The sequence below is a fragment of the Symphalangus syndactylus genome, chromosome 3 (genome assembly GCF_028878055.3).
Source record: "Symphalangus syndactylus isolate Jambi chromosome 3, NHGRI_mSymSyn1-v2.1_pri, whole genome shotgun sequence".
In the NCBI taxonomy this organism is placed as follows: domain Eukaryota; kingdom Metazoa; phylum Chordata; class Mammalia; order Primates; family Hylobatidae; genus Symphalangus; species Symphalangus syndactylus.
In genome coordinates this window covers 40354469-40380172 of record NC_072425.2, presented here as the reverse complement: position 1 = coordinate 40380172, position 25704 = coordinate 40354469, and the positions used below count along the sequence as shown (strand labels likewise).

General features: G+C 38.0%; 1 protein-coding gene across 1 annotated transcript; it reads left to right on the top strand.

The window, feature by feature from the left end:
- The first annotated feature begins 24371 nt into the window (after positions 1-24371).
- On the top strand, positions 24372-25333 carry LOC129479075 (olfactory receptor 13C8-like). The gene is given in 2 exon segments (XM_055271624.1): positions 24372-24624; positions 24627-25333. Coding segments are annotated over 2 exon segments (960 nt in total).
- Positions 25334-25704: the final 371 nt, after the last annotated feature.

Below are 25704 nucleotides of genomic sequence, written 5' to 3'. Positions count from 1 at the left end.
TGATGGTAAATAATATAACCACCCGGGAATGATTGATTAAACTTTCTAAAATATAGGGTCAAACACAAGTAGTATTTTTTCTGATGATTTTTAGAAATTATTTGGGCTGAAATCACTTGGAGACATTCCTCAAACAATCAAAAATAACTTATTATTCTGTGAGCTCCAAAATCAAAACAAGAGACTAAAAAACTGATTGATTGATTTATGAATAAATCATATATCATATCTGGTAATGTTATTATTCTCCATTCACAGAACTGCCAGGGGATAAGGAAATGCTGAATTTGAATGGAGCTCTAAACTGGTAACAGCAGGGGCTCTGAACAACAGCAGATGCTCTTGGAGCTCCTAAGAGCCATTGCCCTGCTGAAACCTTTGGAATCCTAAAACCTCAATTCTCATATATTACTAGAAGTGTCAACATGCAATCACAATGATGGGAGCTTTTGGCCAAATTCCATTACTACTACTACACTGGGGCAACCATGGGGATTTTGGTATAGACAATTACTGTAGGAGGCCTCCAGTTTCATGCCTTTTGAAAGTCAATCATTGGCATATCAAGCATTAATTTAGTCTTCTTCTCTTAGGAAAGTATGTAAAATTATTTTGACAACTGAAATATGCATAATATTATGGGTCATATGAGAAGAGCATTCCAACAGAAAGATAAGTGCACATAAGTGTTCCTGGTTAAATGGAAATGGCATATTCAAGAACATGAGAAAGTGGACAACTGGAGGTATCCATAGCATATATGAAAAGGTCTGCTATGTCTTTGGCCCCATACTAATCTCCTTGAGTTTTTTACCCCATAGACAAATGGACCCCTCCCTATTACCAGTTATCAGAGGATGCCAAACAAGCAGCACCATGTCTCCTCTCCACCATGTCAAGCGTAGAAAGCTGACACTCAACTTCAAAGGTAACAACACTGTGACTGGTCCATAACTGCACTTCAAAAAGGAAAAAGACAAATCTGCCCAGTGGCAGAATTAACACTGTATCTCATCATCAGAGAAACTAGATAATAAAAGCAATAACATAGTATACACAATTCTTAGGCAGCAGAGTATGGATTGGCAATTTGGTCTGAAAAATGAGCCTTATAAAAACTGAAAGATAACAAGGGAATCCAAGTATGAGATGGTAAGTTACAGAACATTTTATGGACCTGAAGAGGGATAACCAAAGTGGGATAGGTCTATGCCTGTCATAAAATTTCATTCTGAACTCAGAAAAGGACTAGTATAAACAAATGGAAGACTTCATTAGCTCTTTGAAAGTGGCCTCTTGGGGACATGAAACAAAGAGGCATGGAGGCATTCAAGCAATGCAACAACGTGTGCAAAAAATATGCATCCCACTGTCTCGAAGCTGAAAATTACCAAAAATTGTTATGCTTATCAGCATAAAGAAATTAGAAACTAAAAGCAGTTATGGACTATGCATTAATTTTCTAGGGCTGCCATGACAAAGTACCACAAACTCGATTGCTTAAAACACCAGGATTGTATTATCTACAGTTCTGGTAGCTCAAGTTCAACTCAAGGTGTTAGCAGGGTCAAGCTTCCCTGAAATTGGTAGGGGGAAATCTTCCCTTGCCTCTTCTTAGCTTTGGGTGATTTGTCAGGAATCCTTGGCATTCCTCGGCTTGCAACCACGGTGCTTCAGTCTCTGCCTCCATTGTCACATGGCATTTTCCCCCATGTGTCTTGTGTCTCTTTGTCTCTGTTGTTCTTACAAGGACACTAGTCATATTGTAGCAATAACTCACCGTGCTCCAGTATGATCTCATCTTAACTAATTACAACTGCAATGACCCTATTTCCAAATAAGGTCACCTTCTGAGGATTCTGAGGTTAGGACTTCAACATATCTTTTGGAAGGACACAATTCAACCCAAAATATAATACTTATTGAAAGGATCCAGGAAGACTTAAAGCTAGCAAGTGGATTATATTGGCCATTACCCTTAGTTCCAGGTGGATAAAAATGACTCTTGAATAAGAGAGACACTCGTTCGGGATTTGGATTTGCATACTTAGCAAATAAAGCAAATACCACTACCACTATTAAAGGCTTATAACAAGCTTATATTAATTTGAATGTTCAATACCTAATTAAAGGATCTATTTTACTCCAAGTGAAATATAACAAGTTATGAAGCATCATATACAATAGACTTATCATATACACGCATATACAAAGTGGACTGATTGAAAACTGAAATCTGCTTATTAAATGTGGGGAGGGTGACAGGAGACTGGTAGGATAACTTTCACAACTGAAAGAATTTGTGTCAAAATATATGTATGTTAAATAAAAGACAGATTGATGAATACATTATTGGATATTTTTAGAAAAATATGGAAAAGTGACAGGAAAGATATAAGCACTTACAGAAACTTCCCTATTTCTAATTTTTTTCTTCACTTGATAATATTGGTGAAACACAGATTGCATTTTTGAGTTTTGGAGGAAGGATCAGTTGCTGAACATGATGATGTGACAGTATCTCTAAATATTACTGCCCATCATTCCTTCAGAATGAGTCATTCCTTCTTTTCATTTTTTAAAATGTGGGATTCATGGGCTTTGTCTCTTTCCTCCTCAGCGGATGAGGCAGGCCTATCTGTTTGTGTTTGTCTAACCCTACTCCATACAACAATGAACAGATGAAGGGGAAAATCATTGGGTAGACTTTTGTTGCTGCCAGTTTTTTGGATCAGTCATCTTAATGCACTTAACAATCTAACCTCAAGGAGGATAATCTGGGTAAAAATTAATAAAAATAAAAGAAGGGTATTTACTGATATAGAAGAAAGCAAAGAAAAAAACCAATTACACAAAAATAAAAGGCTAACTTGAACTGGTTATCTCAGGAGATGTTGATAGCAAGAGACTATTACCTCTTGGATGTATTTTAAAATGCCATCCACAAAGACAAAGCTATTTTCCTGCAGAAACCTTCTTTCTTTAAAATCTTTGTTTAAAACATGTTCAAAGTATCATGCTCTAATGGTGGAGGACAGTAAGCAAAGTAACAACTAATTGACAAATTGAAACCATTGTTAGGTCAGGGTAACTTGTTGGGCTTACACTCCCACCACTGATAAGCCCAATGTTTGCTGACGAAGCCTATGGGAATCTCTTTAGCTTCCTCAAACTAAAGTATATTTGTAGGTTACTAACGCCTGTTATGATAGTGTCCTTGGGAAATGAACATTTGGGGTTCAAAATGTGTACTCAGACTATTGACAAACTGAAACCATTGTTAGGTCAGGGTAACAAGCAATAAGTCATTAATACAAGTAACATGTTTGATGTAATTACAAAAGGATAAATTTAGCGAGAGAATAGAATAATTATATATATACACACCCCAAACTGGAGTACCCAATACAAATAAAATTAGGTTGGTGCAAAAGTAATTGTGGTTTTGATAAAATTCAACATCCCTTCATGATGAAAACTCTCAACAAACTAGGCATAGAAGGAACATATCTCAGCATAACAAAGGCCATAAATGACAAGCCCACAGAAAACATAACACAGAATGGGGAAAATCTGGAAGCCTCCAAGAATTGGACCTAGATGAGAATACCCACTTTCACCACTCTTATTCAACATAGTACTGGATGTCCAACCCAGAGCGATTAGGCAAATATATAAATAAATTAGAAAATAAGTAAATTAGAAAAGAGGAAGTCAAATTGTCCTTATTTGCAGATAACACGTTCTTATATTCAGAAAAATCAAAAGACTCCACCAAACCTGTAATGCCAGCACTTTGGGAGGCCAAGGCGGGTGGATCATGAGGTCAAGAGATCAAGACCATCCTGGCTAACACAGTGAAACCCCATCTCTACTAAAAATACAAAACATTAGCCAGGCATGGTGGCGGGCCCCTGTAGTCCCAGCTACTCGGGAGGCTGAGACAGGAGAATGGTGTGAACCCGGGAGGCAGAGCGTGTAGTGAGCTGAGATCACACCACTGTACTCCAGCCTGGGCAACAGAGCGAGACTCCATCTCAAAAAAAAAAAACAAAAAAAAACTCCACCAAAAACTCTTAGATCTAATAAACAAATTCAGTAAAGTTACAGGATACAAAATCAATATACAAAAATCAGTAACATTTCTAGAAACCAATAACAAAGTAGCTGAAAAGGAAATCAATAAGTAAATCCCATTTATAATAGCTAAAAGAAAATGAAATACTTAGAAATAAATGTAACCAAGGAGGTAAAAGATTTCTACAAGGAAAACCTCAAAACACTGGTGAAAGAAATTGAGGAGGACAGAAATGGAAAGACATCCACACTCATGAATTAAAAGAATTAATACCATTAAAATGACCATACAACCCAAAGCACCTACAGATTAAATGCAATCCCTATTGAAATGCCAATGTCATTTTTCACAGAAACAGAAAAAGAAATTCTAAAATTCATATGGAACCAAAAAAGGGCCCAAATAGCCAAAGCAATCCTGAGTAGAAAGAACAAAGCTGGAGACATCACACTACCTGACTTCAAAATATATTCTAAGGCTATAGCAAACAAAATATCAGTGCTAGTATTAAAATAGACATATAGACTGACAAAAGAATAGAGAATCAGAAACAAATCCAGGTATTTACAGCCAACTGATTTTTAACAAAGGCATCAAAAATCTACATTGGGAAAGAGACACCCTCTTTAATAAACAGTGCTGGAAAAACTCAATATCCATATGCAGAAAAATAAAACTAGACCCCTAAGTCTCACCACATAAAAAAATCAACTTAAAATGGATGAAATACTTAAATGTAAAACCCAAAACTATAAAATTATTAGAATTAAACATAGGGGAAACACTCATTGACATTGATCTAAGCAATGACTTCATGGTTAAACCCCAAAAGCACAAGTAACAAAAATAAAAAATAGACAAATGAGGCTAGGTTAAAGTAAAATGTTTCTGCACAGCAAAGGAAACAATCAAGAGTGAAGAGACAGCCCACAGAATGACAGAAAATATTTGCAAATTATTTATCCAACAAAGGACTAACTTCCAGAATACACAAGGAATTCAACAGCAAAAACAGTCCCATTAAAAAGTAGGCAAAGAATCTGAATAGATGTTTTTCAAAAGAAGACATATAAATGGCCAACAAGTATGTAAAATATGCTCAACATCACTAATCATCAGGGAATGCAAATCAAAACCACAATGAGATATTAGCTTACCCAGCTAGAATGGTTATTATCAAAAAGACTCCCCACCCTCTCCCCCCAAAAAAAGCAGATGCTGAGGAGGATGCAGAGAAAAGAGAACTCTTATACACTTTTGGTGGGAATGTAAATTAGTATAGCCATTATGGAAAACAGTATGAAGTTTTCTCAGTAAAACTAAAAATAGAACTACCATGTGATCCAGCAATCTTACAACTAGGTATTTAACCAAAGGAAAGGAAATCAGTATATTAAAAGGATACATGTACCCCCATGTTATTGCAGCACTATTTACAATAGCAATGGTATGAATCAACCTAAGTGTCAATCAGAAGATGAATGAACAAAAAAAAATTGCTGTATATACACAGTGCAATACTACTCGGCCATAGGGAAAAAAATAAAATTAAGTCACTTGCAGCAACATGGCGGAACTGCGGGTCATTATGTTAAGTAAATTAAGCCAGACACAGAGAGACAACTGTTGCATGTTCTCACTCATATATGGGAGTTTTAAAAAAAAGTTTTACTCACAGACAGAGAATAGAATGATGGATCAGGTGGGGGAAAGTGGCAGATTGGAGGCAGGACTAACTTGCAGCTCCCACTTCAGTGGATACAGCAGTGTGTGGAGACTCACATCGTGAACTTTTGCTCCAAAAACTACCACAGGAACATACCAGGAAAGCCAAGAGGATCCACAGACCCTTTGAAGGAAGCAGACTGCTGTTGCAGGCCCCTGGAAATAGCAAAAAAAAACTGAGTGTCCGAAGTGTGAAACTGTGAAAGGGGAGGATCATCCACCCCCAAACACACACCCTCACTAGGGAATCTGACGGCCCATATCACAGAAGGATTTGACCTTACCTGGAGCTGAGACAAATTTAGAGAGCCGAGCAAAACACAAGGGTAAAAGAAACAGTGGGAAGAGCCCTGTGGGCACTCTTGGTCCCCTGGAAAGCCATTTCTGACTTTGTCTCACAGGGGTTCTTGAGGAGGGCTGCAGAGGAACTAGGAAAATATCACAGGGAGAAGGAAACTTCCAGCTGAACTTTGTAACAATTTCAACCAAACGCTAAGTTTCCTGGATAGAACCTGAGGGAGGGGGTGAATTGGAAGTGCAGGCACAGCACAGAAGCTGCAGCAGGCAGGGAGGTGCAAAACCTGAAAGCTCTGCTTGCTTTCTTCCCTGGGAGGCTGGTAGCCTGGGGCAAGTTCTTAGTCCTTCTCACCCATTGCCTGGAAATTAACTCAATGCTGTTGGTGGGGGCACTGTGGAAGTGAGACCGGACTTTTGGGCTGCGTTGGGGCTAGGTGAGGCCTGTAACTGCTGGCTTTGCCCCACATCCCTGGTAACCTGCATGACACAGCAGAAGCAGCCATAATCCCCTGGGAACATAACTCCATTGGCCTGGTAACCACACCCCTAACCCCTACAGCAGCCACAGCAAGCCCCACACAAGGAGAGTTTGAGCTCAAAAATGCCTAACCTTGCCTCATGGTCTTTCTCTACCTGCTCTGACAGCTGAAGTCAAAGGACAAAGTCTCTTGGAAGCTCTACGGCTCCACCCACCACGTGATCCTCGCTATACTACTGCAGGTGAAGCTCTTTTTTAAAGTCCCACCTCCTGGCTGGAGGCCGACTAACAAAAACCTAGTGCAATAAACAAAACTACAACCAAAGACTCTCACAGAGCCCACTTCACTCCCTTGACACCTCCACCAGAGCAGGTGCTGGTGTAGCAGGCCAGGATTCACTAACACAGGCCTCCATCACAACTGTTTCAGTACTGACTGAGTGGTTAAGTTAAATATTAAAAGCTAAAAAGACCAGTCCAAAGGCTGGAATGTAACAAAAACCCATCAAGAGTTTTGCCTAGGCGTTCCTGGGCCTTAAAGCATGACAAAATAATGAAGGAATTCTTAACAGGACCAGTTTAGGAATAAACAAGTTTTATTGGGGTTCTGAAGAAACTCCTCAGGACCCTACAAACAAGTTTTTTAGAGGTCTGAAGGAACTCCGCAAACCTCCCTGATCTAGCAGGAGACAAGATAAGGGTAATCACCTCAGCACCTGGACCCATTTAGATTAAGTAAACTTACTGAGGCTCCAAAAGAAAGTCTTCAGGACTCATACCTTAGTTATAAATTAAAAGAAGTTAATCACTCATGTCTTTAGATGAATGCACACATACACGTAGACATATAGCTTAGAAGATATATAAGCTCTGGAAAACTGTAATTTTGAATTGGTTGGGCAATAATTTCCAGGCCTTCTCCCTGTAGCTGGTTACAGAAATAAAAACTCTCTTCCTCCCCAGTTCATCTTCATTCTCGTTATTGGGCAAAAAGAAATAGCAGTCCGCCCCTCAGTTTGGTTCGAAAACACTGGTATCCTTGGCTGAGAGACCTGAAGATGGTTCACATCACAGGACTCTGTGCAGACACTCCTCAGTACCAGCCCAGGGCCCAGTGGCTCCACTGGGTGGCTAGATTCAGAAAAAAAATAACAATCACTGCAGTTTGGCTCTCAGGAAGCAATATCCCTAGAAGAAGGGGGAGAGCACCACATCAAAGGGGCACCTCATGGGACAAAAGAATCTGAACTACAGCCCTTGAGCAACAGATTTTCCCTCTGATATAGTCTACCCAAATGACAAGGAACCAGAAGAACAATTCTGGTAATATTTCAAAACAAGGTTCTTTAACACCCCCAAAAGATCACACTAGTTCACCAGCAACAGATCCAAACCAAGAAGAAATCTCTGAATTGCCAGAAAAAGAATTCAGAAGGTCGATTATTAAGCTAATAAATGAGGCACCAGAGAAAGGTGAAATCCAACTTAATGAAATCAAAAAAATAATATGAAGGGAATTATCCTCACCGAAACAGCATAAATAAAAAACAATCACAACTTCTGGCAATGAGGAACACACTCAGAGAAATGCAAAATATACTGGAAAGCCTCAGCAATAAAATTGAACGAGTGGAAGAAAGAACTTCAGAGCTCAAAGACAAGGCTTTCAAATTAACTCAATCCAACAAAGACAAACTAAAAAGAATTTTAAAAAATGAAAAAAGCCTCCAAGAAGTTTGGGAGTATGTTAAATGACCAAACCTAAGAATAATTGGTGCTCCTGAGGAAGAAGAGAAATCTAAAAGTTTGGAAAACAGGCCGGGCACAGTGGCTCACACCTGTAATCCCAGCACTTCGGGAGGCCAAGGCGGGTGGATCATGAGGTCAAGAGTTTGAGACCAGCCTGACAAACATGATGAAACCCTGTCTCTACTAAAAATACAAAAATGAGGCAGGCATGGTGGCACACACTTGTAGTCCCAGCTACTCACAAGACTGAGGCAGGAGAATCACTTGAACCCGGGAGGCAGAGGTTGCAGTGAGCCAAGATCATGCCACTGCACTCCAGCCTGGGCGACAGAGCGAGACTCTGCCTCAAAAAAAAAAAAAAAAATTGGAAGACATATTTGAGGGAATAGTCAAGGAAAATTTCCCTGGCCTTTCTAGAGATCTAGTCATCTAAATACAACAAGCTGAAAGAACACCTGGGAAATTTGTCACAAAAAGATCATCAGCTAGGCACATAGTCATCAGGTTCTCTAAAGTCAAGATGAAGAAAAGAATCTTAAGAACTGTGAGGCAAAAGCATCAGCTAACCTATGAAGAAAAACCGATCAGATCAATGGCAGATTTTTCATCAGAAACTCTACAAGTTAGAAGGGATTAGGGCCCTATTTTTAGCCTCCTTAAACAAAATAATTATCTATCAGCCAAGAATTTTGCATCTAGTGAAAATAAACAACGTAAATGAAGGAAAGATACGTTCTTTTTCAGATGAACAAATGCTGAGAGAATTTACCACTACCAAGCCAGCACCACAAGAACTGCTAAAGGAGCTCTAATTCTTGAAATTCTTGAAATACACCAAAGGAGAACCTCCTCAAAGCGTGACTCTTGCAGGACCTATACAACAAAAACACAGTGAAAAAAGACAAGGTATTCAGGCAACAAATAGCACAATGAATAAATAGTACCTCATATCTCAATACTAATGTTGAATGTAAATGACCTAATTGCTCTACTTAAAGGATACAGAAAAACAAAATCCACCAACCAAGTATCTGCTATCTTCAAGAGACTTGCCTAACACATAAACATTATTGGAGTAGACATTTAAGGCTATGAACTTTCCTCTTAGCACCACCTTTGCTGTATCACAGGGCTACAGGGAAGGTTTAATACACGCAAGTCAACAAATGTGATACACCACATAAAAGGAATAAAAAACAAAAATTACATGATCACCTCAATAGACATGGAAAAGCATTTGACAAAATCCAGCATCCCTTTATGATTAAAATCATCAGCAAAATCAAGGACATACCTTAAGTTAATAAAAGCCATCTATGACAAACCCACAGCCAACATAATACTGAATGGGGAAAAGTTGAAAGCATTCCCTGTGAGAACTGGAACAAGACAAGGATGACCATTCTGACTACTTCTATTCAACACAGTACTGGAAATCCTGGCCAGAGCGATCAGACAAGAGAAAGAAATAAAGGGTAGCCCATCAATGATAGACTGGATAAAGAAAATGTGGCACATATACACTGTGGAATACTATGCAGCCATAAAAAAGAATGAGTTCATGTTCTTTGCAGGGACATGGATGAAGCTGGAAACCATCATTCTCAGCAAACTAACACAGGAACAGAAAACCAAACACCACATGTTCTCACTTACAAATGGGAGTTAAACAATGAGAACACATGGACACAGGAAGGGAAACATCACATACTGGTGCTTGTCAGGGGGTGGGGTCAAGGGGAGGGAGAGCATTAGGACAAATACCTAATACATGCAGGGATTAAAACCTAGATGATGGGTTGACAGGAGCAGCAAACTACTGTGGCACATGTATGCCTACGTAGCAAACCTATGCATTCTGCACAAATATCCCAGAACTTAAAGTAAAATTAAAAAAAAAAAAGAAACAAAGAAAGAAAGGGCATCCAAATTGGTAAAGAGGAAGTCATGGTCAGGCACAGTGGCCAATGCCTGTAATCCCAGTATTTTGGGAGGCTGAGGTGGGTGGATCACTTGAGGTCAGGAGTTCAAGACCAGCCTGGCCAACATGGTGAAACCCCATCTCTACCAAAAATACAAAAAAATAGCCAGGCATGGTGGCAGGCACCTGTAATCCCAGCTACTGGGGAGGCTGAGTCAGTAGAATCACTTGAACCCAGGAGGCGGAGATTGCAGTGAGCTGAGATTGTGCCATTGAAATCCAGCTTGGGTGACAAGAGTGAGATTCCATCTCAAAAAAAAAAAAACAGGAAGTCACACTGTCACTCTTTGCTGATGATATGATTGTTTGCCTAGAAAACCCTAAAGATTCCTCCAAAAAGCTCCTAGAACTAATGAATGAATTCAGCAAAGTTTCAGGATACAAAATTAATGTACATAAATCAGTAGCTCTCCTATATACTAACAGTGGCCAAGCTAAGAATCAAATCAAGAACTCAACCCCTTTTACAATAGCTGCAAAAAAATTAAAATACTTACGAATATACCTAACCAAGGAGGTGAAAGACCTCTACAAGAAAAACACTGTTGAAAGAAGTCATAGACAACACAAACAAAAGGAAACACATCCCATGTTCATGGATGAGTAGAATCAATGTTATGAAAATTACCACACTGCCAAAAGCAATCTATAAATTCAATGTAATTCCCATGAAAATATCGCCATCATTCTTAAAAGGACTAGAAAAGACAATTCTAAAATTCATATGGAACCAAAAAAGAGCCCGTACAGCCAAAGCAAGACTAAGCAAAAAGAACAAATCTGGAGTCATCACATTACCTGACTTCAAACTATACTCTAAGGCCATGGTCACCAAAACGCATGGTACTAATATAAAAATAGGTACTTAGATCAATGGAACAGAACAGAGAACCCAGAAATAAAGCCAAACACTTATAGCCAACTGATCTTTAACAAAGCAAACAAAAACATAAAGTGGAGAGAAGACAACCTATTCAATAAATGGTGCTGGCAAGCCACATGTAGAAGAATGAAACTTGATCCTCATCTCTCACCTTATACAAAAATCAACTCAAGATGGATCAAGGATTTAAATCTAGACTTTGGCTTAGGCAAAAACTTCAGGAACAAGAACCCAAACGCGAATGCAACAAAAACGAAGATAAATAGATAGGATTTATTTAAACTAAAAAGCTTCTTCACAGCAAAAGAAACAATCAGTGGAGTAAACAGAAAACCCACAAAGTGGGAGAAAATCTTCACAATCTATACATCTTACAAATGACTAATATACAGACTCTACAAGGAATTCAGATGAATTAGCAAAAATAAACCAAACAATCCCATCAAAAAATGGGCAAAGGACATGACTAGACAATTCTCAAAAGAATATATACAAATGAACTGGGTGTGATGGCTCACGCCTGTAATCCCAGAACTTTTGGAGGCCTAGGTGGGCAGATCACTTAAGGTCAGGAGTTTGAGACCAGCCTGACGATCACAGTGAAACCCTGTCTCTACAAAAATACAAAAATTAGCTGGGCATGGTGGTGCATGTCTGTAATCCGAGCTACTCAGAAGCTGAGGCAAGAGAATCACTTGAACCTGGGAGGCAGAGATTGCAGTGAGCTGAGATCGCACCACTGCACACCAGCCTGGATGACACAGCAAGACTCCATCTCAAAAAAAAAAAAAAAACTATATATATATATATATATATATATATATATATACAAATGGCCAACAAACATGAAAAAATGCTCCACATCACTAATGATCAGGAAAATGAAAACAAAATCACAATGAAATAACACCTCACTCCTGCAAGCATGGCCATAACTTAAAAATAAAAATAAAAAAAATGTTGGCATGGCTGTAGTGAAAAGGGAACACTTCTACACTGCTGGTGGGAATGTAAACTAGTACAATCATTACAGAAAACAGTGTAGAGATTTCTTAAAGAACTAAAAGTAGAACTACCATTTGATCCAGCAATCCCACTACTGGGTATCTACCCAGAGGAAAAGAAGTCATTATACAAAAAAGATACTTACACATGCATGTTTACAGCAGCACAATTTGCAATTGCAAAAATATGGAACCAGCCAAAATGCCCTTCAATCAACAAGTAGATAAAGAAACTGTGGTGTATAGAATACTACTCAACCATAAAAAGGAACAAAATAATGGCATTCACAGTGACCTGGATAGAATTGGAGAGCATTATTCTAAGTAAAGTAACTCAGGAATGGAAAATCAAACATTGTACATTCTCACTTATAAGTGGGAGCTAAGCTATGAGGATGCAAAGGCATAAAAATGATACAATGGACTTTGAGGATTTGGGAACAGTTTGGGAGGGGGGTGAGAGATAAAAGACTACACATTGGGTATAGTGTAAACTGTTCAGGTGACAGGTGCACTAAAACCTCAGAAATCCCCACTAAAGAACTTATTCATGTAGCCAAACACCTCCTGTTCCCCCAAAAAACTATTGAAATTTAAAAAAAATTTACAGGAAATATGTCACAGAGAATTTGGGGGTAAAAAGAAAAGAATGATAGTTACCAGAGGTTGGGGTGTTTGGGGGTGGGAGGGCAGTGTTAAAGAGAGGTTGGCTAGGCCAGGCACAGTGGCTCACACCTGTAATCCCAGCACTCCGACAGGCCAAAGCAGATGGACTGCAACATCAGAAGTTCAAGACCAGCCTCGCCAAGATGGTGAAATCCCGTCTTTACTAAAAATACAAAAATTAGCTAGGTGTGGTGGCGGGTGCCTGTAATCCCAGCTACTCGGGAGGCTGAGGCAGAGAACAGCTTGAACCCAGGAGGCAGAGGTTGCAATGAGCCGAGATGGTACCGCTGCACTCCAGCCTGGGCAACACAGTGAGACTTCATCTCAAAAAAAAAAAAGGACAGGTTGGTTAATGAGTACAGATGCACAGTTAGATAGAAGGAATAAGTTCTAGTGTTCAATAGCAGAGTACGATGACTATAGTTAACAATAATAGTATATATTTCAAAACAGCTAGAAGAGAGGACTTGAAATGTTCCCAACACATAGAAATAATAAATGTTCAAGGTGATGGATATCTTAACTTAAATACTCTGACTTTACTGTTGCACATTCTATGCAAATAATAAAACATCACATATACCCCATAAATTTATGCAAATATCATATATCACTAAAAAGTGAAATAAAATTTAAGAATTAATAAAATCAAAGAGGAATTGTTTTTAATCAGAGGTTACATTCTCTTCCACGATTCAATTCTGAAATGGGTCTAGAGAAAAAGTAAAGCTCATTTAAAATATTTTAATAATATTTGTCAGCTTATATTATTTACATATTTCTAACTTAGCTTTTCTGTACTCATTGCAGAATGTAGATGCAATATTCTAAAAGCTCATTCTGGGCTCTTATGAGTGAGAGACGGAGCAGTGCCACAGATTGATTACAGGAGCGAGAGTCACAAATGGTAGATGTAAGATATTTTTTATTCTCTTATGTGCTGGCTGGACAACCTTCAGCAAAACAGTTGAACTTCCTATCTCAGGCTTACATTTGTCTAATAGGAATAATTATATTAATTCATGGTAGTATTCTAAGAACTCCATCAGATATTTGAAAGCATTATGCAAATGAGGGTGATTTATTCGTTTGATTATGGAAAGTTTTCAGATAATTCTTAAAAATAAAAAACAATACTTATTAAAGACTTTTTCTGTTTATTGGGGTCTCAAAATCTTTACATATTGTGATAATGCAGACAGCAATATATTTACTATTTGAATTGCATTAGAACAAGAATATACCAATTATATGATATAATTGAGTCTGATGACATTATCCCTGGAGTTTTAGAAAGTTTTTAATTCTCCATGTTTACCTTCTTACCTTTAATTTGTTGTAAATATTGGACCCCTCCCTGAGTCACCCCAAAAAGAATTTAAATTGCCTTATTGTTGTAATGGCCGGTCCTTTGAAGGATGTTTCTGGTGCTCAAAATGTAACAAAACACTTAAGTCACCATAAAAGCCCCTAGAACCTATGGACCTGTGTCTTTTTTCTCCAAGATTAAACTAGAAACTCTACACCTCAGTTTCAGAATTTTATACAGCTTCATCTATCAGTTTTACCTGAGGAATAAACTACAGGTAAGTGGAAACTTAAAGAAAATAATTACAGCATGCTGCTTGCTATCTAATTCTCACTTATATCCCCTCACTTTATCATCAAAATTATTACATAAAATGGAGAACATTTTTTGAGGCAATCAAGTAAAACAGCTGTTAAGAAAGAAGACTGGTCTCAAACCAAGGAAAGGAAACCGTTCCTCAGTCTCTGAGGTGAATGGCATATTCTGTCTTCTTGTTTTGTCAATATTGTTTTTCAATTATAGATATCAATTTTATATGCTTTAACCGCACACATCTAATTTCTCATCCATCACATTTTCATCACTTAGCGTTACAGAGATTTGCATTAGATGTTAGATCATTGTCTGGGTAACATTCACAACAGGACTCTTAGGTAGGAATTGGTCTCATTTACAGAAGAGAAAAAAGGAGGTTTCAATTCTTTGAGTTTCAAATCTAGATTCTATAAAATGAAGTTCAGCGTTCTTTTCCAGTGTCATCTGCCTTTTCAAAAACATTTATTCTGCCTCTTCTCTCCTTTCCCCCCAGAAGACAGAATGAGAACATTAGATTCCGCTGTCTGGTGCTCTAACCTAGAAACATCTATCACCTGTATGGTTATATTCAAAATGATTGTTGGGTTCAAATTATATAAGACAAAAAACACATTTTCTATAACTAAATATGAATGTAATTCAAATTGCATATAATTTTCTGTAAATATGAAGGAATGTAAATTACCTCTTCCACTAACCTTTTCTGGACGCTCCTTGGACCAGAATTACCAGTGACCAGTGCCTGTTTATTCTTTGCCGAAGAATGTAGCTTTCATTCACATACACTTTTAATTGTAACTAATTATGACCCAAAAAAGAATCTAATGTGTTTTAAGTTCCCACGCTCTACCATAAACTTGTGTAGTGGGGCTAACAGAGGCTCGTTAGCTTGATCTGAGTTTAACCGTTATCATATATGCTAAGTTTATGGTACTGAGCTGAGAGAAGCTAGAAATGCAGCATGATGCTACAAAGCTCGTAAGAGGTGCAGCCAAGATTCTTTACGGCTCATGTGCATTTGGCTACTATTGCTAATAATGTTCAATACACCCTAGGGCTTCTATACGAAAACTGAAGACAAAAGGAATGTGTACTTTTTCACATAATGAGCAATTCCTTAATGTACTTACTACTTCTAGAAGAAAAACTGTGAGGGAGACGGAAGAGACAAAAGCTTTCTTAAAAAAAGGGGGGTTGGGGACATGAATAGCAGAAGGGTTTGCTTCCTATAACCTCCAGGGCATGAGTCCTTTAACTTATTAACTGGGATGTTTTTCTTTTTCACTGGGTTTCAATGAAGTCACTTTCACAGTCAGAAGTGAGAGAAACTGGAAAACCAAGGCAGAAGGGGGCAGTTAGCCTAACGAGTTTCATTAGCTTAATAGCTCAAGCAATCAGTTAAGACTCAGCTTTGAAGGACCCAACAAAACTTTGGCCTTTCCTTCAAACTGAAACTACAGACACTTTAGTTTCCACTGATTATTCTAAAACTTGGCTAAGAACTCAGAGGAGACAGGATTGTCTCTTTTTAGAAAATAAAATAAATTATTAAAATAAAATGTTTTATAATCAATTTAACCTAAAAAGAACTACTATGTGTCCATTTCCAAAGAAAATGAATTTTGAGTCAGGTTCTCTACAAGCCAAAAAAGATGCCAACAATTGCCCTGAAAAACACTTACAAAACTACAAAGCACAGGTCACAGTCAAATATTGGGGAGAAAAGTACATGACCGTGAAGAATATTCCCATAACAATCTTGAGTGTTTGTGTGTGTTTTCAGCTTTAATATTCCCTGATCAAAACTCCAATGTCTCCCAATTGCCTAGAAAATAAATTATAATTCCTTAACTCTATATTTAATATTCATCACAAATTGGCAAACCAGCTCTCCTCTTTTTTTTCTTTTCCTACTATCCTCCTGTAATTGTTTTCTTCTGTAGAATTCCCACTGATGCCTTTTAACCTCGATCTATTACCTGAGGCATTTCCCGCTCAGTTAATCAGGACCAAATTCAATTAATGTGATGAAATCTTGTGCTACCCCTCTCTCAGATGATTTCTCCTTCTTTGAAGTGCATCTGTACTTAATCTCGGTGTTTGAATAAAATGTGTAGTGATTCAGAGGCTTCCCCAGGGAAAGGTGACTGATTTCCTACCAACACACCTATGGCAATGCTTGGTGATTTTACCAAGGTCCACATTCTGTCCCTTAGTACCACAGACTTAAAATTGATTGGAAAGTAAGAAGAGACTGGACCTCATTCACAGGTGTAGATTCACCTGAGCTCACAGATATGACTAGAAAGTAGAGCGCCGAGCTTTACAATGAGAAACAAAGGCCTGTGGGGAGCAGCCACCAAATTTCTCATTGTAAAGCTCGGCACTCTACTTTCTAGTCATATCCAAGTTACCTGAATGCGGGCTTGTTATTGGAAGGGAACACACAGTCAGATCAAGAGGATTACTTATGTGAATGGCATATTTCATGGCATTGGGCTAATACAAATGCCAGATTCATTTTCCTCTACTCTAAGGATAACCTTTCCAGTGGGATGACAAGACTTAAATTCCTTGGGTGAACCCTGCCTTCCCCAGACCTTGGAAAATTCCTTTTATTCTCCTCCATTGCTGACCATCTACTCTATAACTGACTTTTTTCTTTACCTAGATGAAAAACTTTAATTTTAAAAATGTTTGGTCTAACTACGCTTTTTTAAAATTTTGTAAGTACCTCAATTTTTTATTCACTTAATCCATATTATGTTGTTTTATGGCATCAGAAGTCAATTTCTCTTTTTCTTTTTTCTTTTTTTTTTTTTTTACATCTATGATAGTCCCTTCTACTAAAACTATGTTTCTTTTTCTAGCTGGAACAGAAAGCTCCCTCATATTTTTCTTTTATAAAACTGACTGTGCAAGTTATATACTTTTATTCATTCATATGAATTTAGGATAAGTACTCATATCCCTAAAAATAACCAGCTAAATCTTTAATGGATTCATTTGAATGTATAGACTAATTTGAGAGGGAAATGACAGCATTCTTATATTTTTATCCTACCTATTAACACCATACCTTTTCAATTACTCATATTCTACTATGCCCTTCATTATAATATAATTTTTAAAGAATTTCTGTAAAGGTCTTATGTATGCCTTGTTGAAATAAATGTAGATCTTTATTTTTTGTTATATTTGTTTCTATTACTTTATCATTTGTTGTTCATATAGAGAAAGCTATTGATTTTTCTGTTAAGCTTGCTTCCAGAAGTCTTAGTAATTTTTCTCATGTGGTCTTACAAATTTTTGTCTTTAATCTGTACTTCAGCCATTTTCTTGTCTTATGATTTTAACCAAGACTACCAATTTTATATTAAAGAGTAACTATAAGAGTGGGCATCCTTATCAAATTCCAGGTCTTAATAAGAGTGTATAAAATGGCCAGTCGCGGAGGCTCACACCTGTAATCCCAGCACTTTGGGAAGACAAGGAGGGTGGATTACTTAAGGTCAGGAGTTGGAAACCAGCCTGACCAACATGGTGAAATCCTGCCTCTACTAAAAATACAAAAATTAGCTGGTCGTGGTGGTGCATGCCTGTAATCCCAGCTACTCAGGAGGCTGAGGCAGGAGAATCACTTGAACTCAGGAAGCAGAGGTTGCAGTGAGCTGAGATTGTGCCACTGCACTCCAGCCCCAGCAACAGTGCAAGACTTCATCTCAAAAAACAAAATAAAACAAAAAAAACTTTAAGAATGTATAAACTGTCTCCATTAAGCATTAGTGAATAATAACTTAAATCTTTTTTTGGTATATAGTTTTCTTTGAAGTTCAGAAAGTTACATTCTGCTTGAGGATTTCAGATAGTTTCTATAAAAATTATAAGTTGAACTTTACTAAATGTGTTTTCTGCATCTTTTGAAATAATTACTACTTTCGAATTTTGTCAAAGGCCTTTTCTGCATCTATTGAGATAATCATGTGGTTTTTGTCTTTGGTTCTGTTTATATGCTGGATTACATTTACTGATTTGCATATGTTGAACCAGCCTTGCATCCCAGGGATGAAGCCCACTCAATCATGGTGGATAAGCTTTTTGATGTGCTGCTGGATTCGGTTTGCCAGTATTTTATTGAGGATTTTTGCATCAATGTTCATCAAGGATATTGGTCTGAAATTCTCTTTTTTGGTTGTGTCTCTGCCAGGCTTTGGTATCAGGATGATGCTGGCCTCATAAAATCTGTTAGGGAGGATTCTCTCTTTTTCTATCAATTGGAATAGTTTCAGAAGGAATGGTACCAGTTCCTCCTTGTACCTCTGGTAGAATTCGGCTGTAAATCCATCAGGTCCTGGAATCTTTATGGTTGGTAAGCTATTGATTATTGCCACAATTTCAGAGCCTGTTATTGGTCTATTCAGAGATTCAACTTCTTCCTGGTTTAGTCTTGGGAGGGTGTATTTGTTGAGGAATTTATCCGTGTCTTCTAGATTTTCTAGTTTATTTGCATAGAGGTGTTTGTAGTATTCTCTGATGGTAGATTGTATTTCTGTGGGATCGGTGGTGATATCCCCTTTATCATTTTTTATTGCATCTATTTGATTCTTCTCTCTTTTCTTCTTTATTAGTCTTGCTAGGAGTCTATCAATTTTGTTGATCTTTTCAAAAACCCAGCTCCTGGATTCATTAATTTTTTGAAGGGTTTTTTGTGTCTCTATTTCCTTCAGTTCTGCTCTGATTTTAGTTATTTCTTGCCTTCTGCTAGCTTTTGAATGTGTTTGCTCTTGCTTTTCTAGTTCTTTTAATTGTGATGTTAGGGTGTCAATTTTGGATCTTTCCTGCTTTCTCTTGTGGGCATTTAGTGCTATAAATTTCCCTCTACACACTGCTTTGAATGTGTCCCAGAGATTCTGGTATGTTGTGTCTTTGTTCTCATTGGTTTCAAAGAACATCTTTATTTCTGCCTTCATTTTGTTATGTACCAAGTAGTCATTCAGAAGCAGGTTGTTCAGTTTCCATGTAGTTGAGCGGTTTTGAGTGAGTTTCTTAATCCTGAGTTCTAGTTTGATTGCACTGTGGTCTGAGAGATAGTTTGTTATAATTTCTGTTCTTTTACATTTGCTGAGGAGAGCTTTACTTCCAACTATGTGGTCAATTTTGGAATAGGTGTGGTGTGGTGCTGAAAAAAATGTATATTCTGTTGATTTGGGGTGGAGAGTTCTGTAGATGTCTATTAGGTCCACTTGGTGCAGAGCTGAGTTCAATTCCTGGGTATCCTTGTTAACTTTCTGTCTCGTTGATCTGTCTAATGTTGACAGTGGGGTGTTAAAATCTCCCATTATTATTATGTGGGAGTTTAAGTCTCTTTGTAGGTCACTCAGGTCTTGCTTTATGAATCTGGGTGCTCCTGCGTTGGGTGCATATATATTTAGGATAGTTACCTCTTCTTGTTGAATTGATCCCTTTACCATTATGTAATGGCCTTCTTTCTCTCTTTTGATCTTTGTTGGTTTAAAGTCTATTTTATCAGAGACTAGGATTGCAACTTCTGCCTTTTTTTGCTTTCTATTTGCTTGGTAGATCTTCCTCCATCCCTTTATTTTGAGTCTATGTGTGTCGCTGCACATGAGATGGGTTTCCTGAATACAGCACACTGATGGGTCTTGACTCCTTATCCAATTTGCCAGTCTGTGTCTTTTAATTGGAGCATTTAGCCCATTTACACTTAAAGTTAATATTGTTATGTGTGAATTCGATCCTGTCATTGTGATGTTAGTTGGTTATTTTGCTCATTAGTTGATGCAGTTTCTTCCTAGCCTCGATGGTCTTTACAGTTTGGCATGTTTTTGCAGTGGCTGGTACCGGTTGTTCCTTTCCATGCTTAGTGCTTCCTTCAGGAGCTCTTTTAAGGCAGGCCTGGTGGTGACAAAATCACTCAGCATTTGCTTGTCTGCAAAATTCAACAACCCTTCATGCTAAAAACTCTCAATAAATTAGGTACTGATGGGACGTATCTCAAAATAATAAGAGCTATCTATGACAAACCCACAGCCAATATCATACTGAATGGGCAAAAACTGGCAGCATTCCCTTTGAAAACTGGCACAAGACAGGGATGCCCTCTCTCACCACTCCTATTCAACATAGAGCTGGAAGTTCTGGCCAGGGCAATCAGGCAGGAGAACGAAATAAAGAGTATTCAATTAGGAAAAGAGGAAGTCAAGTTGTCCCTGTTTGCAGATGATATGATTGTATATCTAGAAAACCCCATTGTCTCAGCCGAAAATCTCCTTAAGCTGATAAGCAACTTCAGCAAAGTCTCAGGATACACAATCAATGTACAAAAATCACAAGCATTCTTGTACACCAATCACAGACAAACAGAGAGCCAAATCATGAGTGAACTCCCATTCACAATTGCTTCAAAGAGAATAAAATACCTAGGAATCCAACTTACAAGGGACGTGAAGGACCTCTTCAAGGAGAACTACAAACCACTGCTCAATGAAATAAAAGAGGATACAAACAAATGGAAGAACATTCCATGCTCATGAGTTGGAAGAATCAATATCGTGAAAATGGCCATACTGCCCAAGGTAATTTATAAATTCAATGCCATCCCCATCAAGCTACCAATGACTTTCTTCACAGAATTGGAAAAAACTACTTTAAAGTTCACATGGAACCAAAAAAGAGCCCACATCACCAAGTCAATCCTAAGCCAAAAGAACAAAGCTGGAGGCATCACGCTACCTGACTTCAAACTATACTACAAGCCTACAGTAACCAAAACGGCCTGGTACTGGTACCACAACAGAGACATAGATCAATGGAACAGAACAGCCCTCAGAAATAATGCCACATATCTACAACTATCTGATCTTTGACAAACCTGACAAAAACAAGCAATGGGAAAAGGATTCCCTATTTAATAAATGGTGCTGGGAAAACTGGCTAGCCATATGTAGAAAGCTGAAACTGGATCCGTTCCTTACACCTTATACAAAAATTAATTCAAGATGGATTAAAGATTTACATGTTAGACCTAAAACCATAAAAACCCTAGAAGAAAACCTAGGCAATACCATTCAGGACATAGGCATGGGCAAGGACTTCATGTCTAAAACACCAAAAGCAATGGCAACAAAAGCCAAAATTGACAAATGGGATCTAATTAAACTAAACAGCTTCTGCACAGCAAAAGAAACTACCATCAGAGTGAACAGGCAACCTACAAATTGGGAGAAAATTTTCGCAACCTGCTCATCTGACAAAGGGTTAATATCCAGAATCTACAATGAACTGCAACAAATTTACAAGAAAAAAACAAACAACCCCGTCAAAAAGTGGGCAAAGGACATGAACAGACACTTCTCAAAAGAAGACATTTATGCAGCCAAAAAACACATGAAAAAATGCTCATCATCACTGGCCATCAGAGAAATGCAAATCAAAACTACAATGAGATAGCATCTCACACCAGTTAGAATGGCGATCATTAAAAAGTCAGGACACAACAGGTGCTGGAGAGGATGTGGAGAAATAGGAATACTTTTACACTGTTGGTGGGACTGTAAACTAGTTCAACCATTGTGGAAGTCAGTGTGACGATTCCTCAGGAATCTAGAACTAGAAATACCATTTGACCCAGCCATCCCATTACTGGGTATATACCCAAAGGACTATAAATCATGCTGCTATAAAGACACATGCACACGTATGTTTAGTGTGGCACTATTCACAATAGCAAAGACTTGGAACCAAACCAAATGTCCAACAACAATAGACTGGATTAAGAAAATGTGGTACATATACACCATGGAATACTATGCAGCCATAAAAAATGATGAGTTCATGTCCCTTGTAGGGACATGGATGAAACTGGAAACCATCATTCTCAGTAAACTATTGCAAGGACAAAACACCAAACACCGCATGTTCTCACTCATAGGTGGGAAATGAACAATGAGAACACATGGACACAGGAAGAGGAACATCACACTGCGGGGACTGTTGTGGGGTGGGGGGAGCGGGGAGGGACAGCATTAGGAGATATACCTAATGCTAAATGACGAGTTAATGGGTGCAGCACACCAACATGGCACATGGATACATATGTAACAAATCTGCACATTGTGCACATGTACCCTAAAACTTAAAGTATAATAATAATAAAAAAATTAAAAATTAAAAATTAAAAAAAGAAATAATTACTACTTTTTTCCTTAAGTCTATTCATACCATAATTTACTGATGTTTACCAAATGTTTAAGAAAGGATAATTCTTATCTCCCATTACCTTGGGTTATTATGCATAAAAAAATTAGAAATATATCTGGCATAATCAATACATAAATTACTATTGTATTATTATTGTTGTTGATTAAAGGATTTTATATATTGCATTGATGATTTTAAAACTATGCTCCCTGGAATCCTCTTAAACTTAACTGAGGGAGTAAGAGTGAATAAACAAGTAAAGAATGGTGTTTTCTTCTCCCCTGTACACTAGTGTAACTTCAACTGGAGAGATTTTCCTTTTTATTTGTTTTATATATTACACTTCTGTATAAATTTTATTTTTCAATAATTAATGGTTAGACATCATTGGTTCAGTTCAATGTATATATTTTGAATAAAAGCATTATTATCACAATTGATTCTTTAGTTGTTGCATGAGTGAAAATAAATTAGGTAGAGGCTACAATAAACACCATTACATGTTTTAATCAAAGCCAGTGATGAAATTCGCTTTGTAAATTTTAATTTATTCAATTTTTAGAAAATCATTTCTTTGAATGCATACTTCCTCATTATACTGAAAAAAGATATCAGAGGAATGAGAAGGTATGTTCCTTTTCTCAACGAGGTTACTCTCTCAAAGAGGTTATATGCAGATACATAACCACTACTATACCACCAGTAGACCAGACTGAGCTTTCAAAAGATGCTCAACCACACAAGGCCACATTATGATTTTGATGGGCCCTAGGCACTTTTTTTTTTGCCTTTGTGGGGCCTTATTTCCAGAAAGATTTAAAAGTTATATCTTACTTCTGCATTGTTATAAAAACAAATATAGCATATATTAAAACTTTAAAGTTAACTTTTCGTCATATTTTAAAAGAAATCAAAACATTTTCCTAGGTTTTTCACAATATGGTGGGAGTACTATGCCTAATGGATAAGCTGGCCCTGCAGCCATGAGTCAAGATTCCAAATCCATATAAGATCATGCCAGGTAATATAAAAAATTGAGACCAATAATTGAGAATAACATGAGAGTAACATGTTAGTTGATAACTTATATTCACCTCCAGTGACAAAAGAGTGAGGAGAGTAGTCTGGTAGAATGGAGGGACATGCGTTGGATCCAATGGGTCAGTTATTAATATAACTAAGCTTCATGACAGAAACAGGTCTAATGTTTTCAAATATTCTAATTTATTCAAAGACAAGCTGAAGGCACAGATTTTTATACCATATCTGTTGATTAGAATGTTGATCTGTATTTCAAATTTAAACACAGTGCAGACAATCACTGCCAAACAAAGCATACCTGCCTGCTGAATCCAGGCTGTAGGACACTGATTTGCAGGCAATGGGTTAAGAGGAAGAACTTGTGGAAATAGCAATAAAGTGGATTGGGATCCAAAGGTCCTATAATCGTGTTCTCTCTTAACTCTGAGACAGTCAGGTTAGGATTCCTACTCTAGTGGCCTGGGTTTTACAGGAAGAAATTTTCCCCAAACTTATATTGTTGCATCCAAATACAGAACTGCAATAATACAGAATATGATTCTTAAAAGTAGCTCTCACAGACACTGTATTAACATATTCCTGTTCTATCATTCACAGAGTTCTGTTGGAGAACGGTATATGTAGTATGGAAAGGACCAATGATTCCACGTTGACAGAATTTGTCCTGATAGGGCTTTCTGCCCACCCAAAGCTCCAGACAGTTTTCTTCGTTCTAATTTTGTGGATGTACCTGATGATCCTGCTTGGAAATGGAGTCCTTATCTCAGTTATCACCTATGATTCTCACCTGCACACCCCCATGTATTTCTTCGTCTGTAATCTTTCCTTCCTCGACATTTGCTACACAAGTTCCTCTGTCCCACTAATTCTTGCCAGCTTTCTGCAGTAAAGAAAAGGGTTTCCTTCTCTGGGTGTATGGTGCAAATGTTTATTTCTTTTGCCATGGGGGCCACAGAGTGCATGCTGTTAGGCATGATGGCACTTGACCGCTATGTGGCCATCTGCTACCCACTGAGATACCCTGTCATCATGAGCAAGAGTGCCTATGTGGCCATGGCAGCTGGGTCCTGGGTCACTGGGCTTGTGGACTCAGTAGTGCAGACAGCTCTTGCAATGCAGTTACCATTCTGTGCTAAAAATGTCATTAACCATTTTGTCTGTGAAATTCTGGCTATCTTGAAACTGGCCTGTGCTGATATTTCAGTCAATGTGATTAGTATGACAGGGTCGAATCTGATTGTTCTGCTTATTCCATTGTTAGTAATTTCCATATCTTACATATTTATTGTTGCCACTATTCTGAGGATTCCTTCCACTGAAGGAAAACATAAGGCCTTCTCCACCTGCTCAGCCCACCTGACAGTGGTGATTATATTCTATGGAACCATCTTCTTCACATATGCAAAGCCTGAGTCTAAAGGCTCTGTTGATTCAGGTAATGAACACATCATTGAGGCCGTCATCTCCCTCTTCTATGGAGTGATGACTCCCATGCTCAATCCTCTCACCTATAGTCTGCGAAACAAGGATGTAAAGGCTGCTGTCAAAAACATACTGTGTAGGAAAAACTTTTCTGATGGAAAATGAATACTGATTTATAGTACACGAGTTAATATTCAATGTTGCTGCTGACATAAAGTTCAGAAAGATAAAATTACCATGTGAAAACAGATTTGCCATGTGGCATTCAAAACCATTCGGTAGAAATTTTTTTGGGCCAGGCACAGTGGCTCATGCCTATAATCCCAGCACTTTGGGAGGCCAAGGCAGGTGGGTCACCTGAGGTCAGGAGTTCAAGACCAGCCTGGCCAATATGGCAAAACCCCGTCTCAACTAAAAATACAAAAATTAGACAAGTGTGGTGGTGTGGGTGTGTAGTCCCAGCTACTTGGGAGGCTGAGGCAGGAGAATTGCTTGAATGGGAAAGGTGGAGGCTGCAGCAAGCCGAGATCTCACCA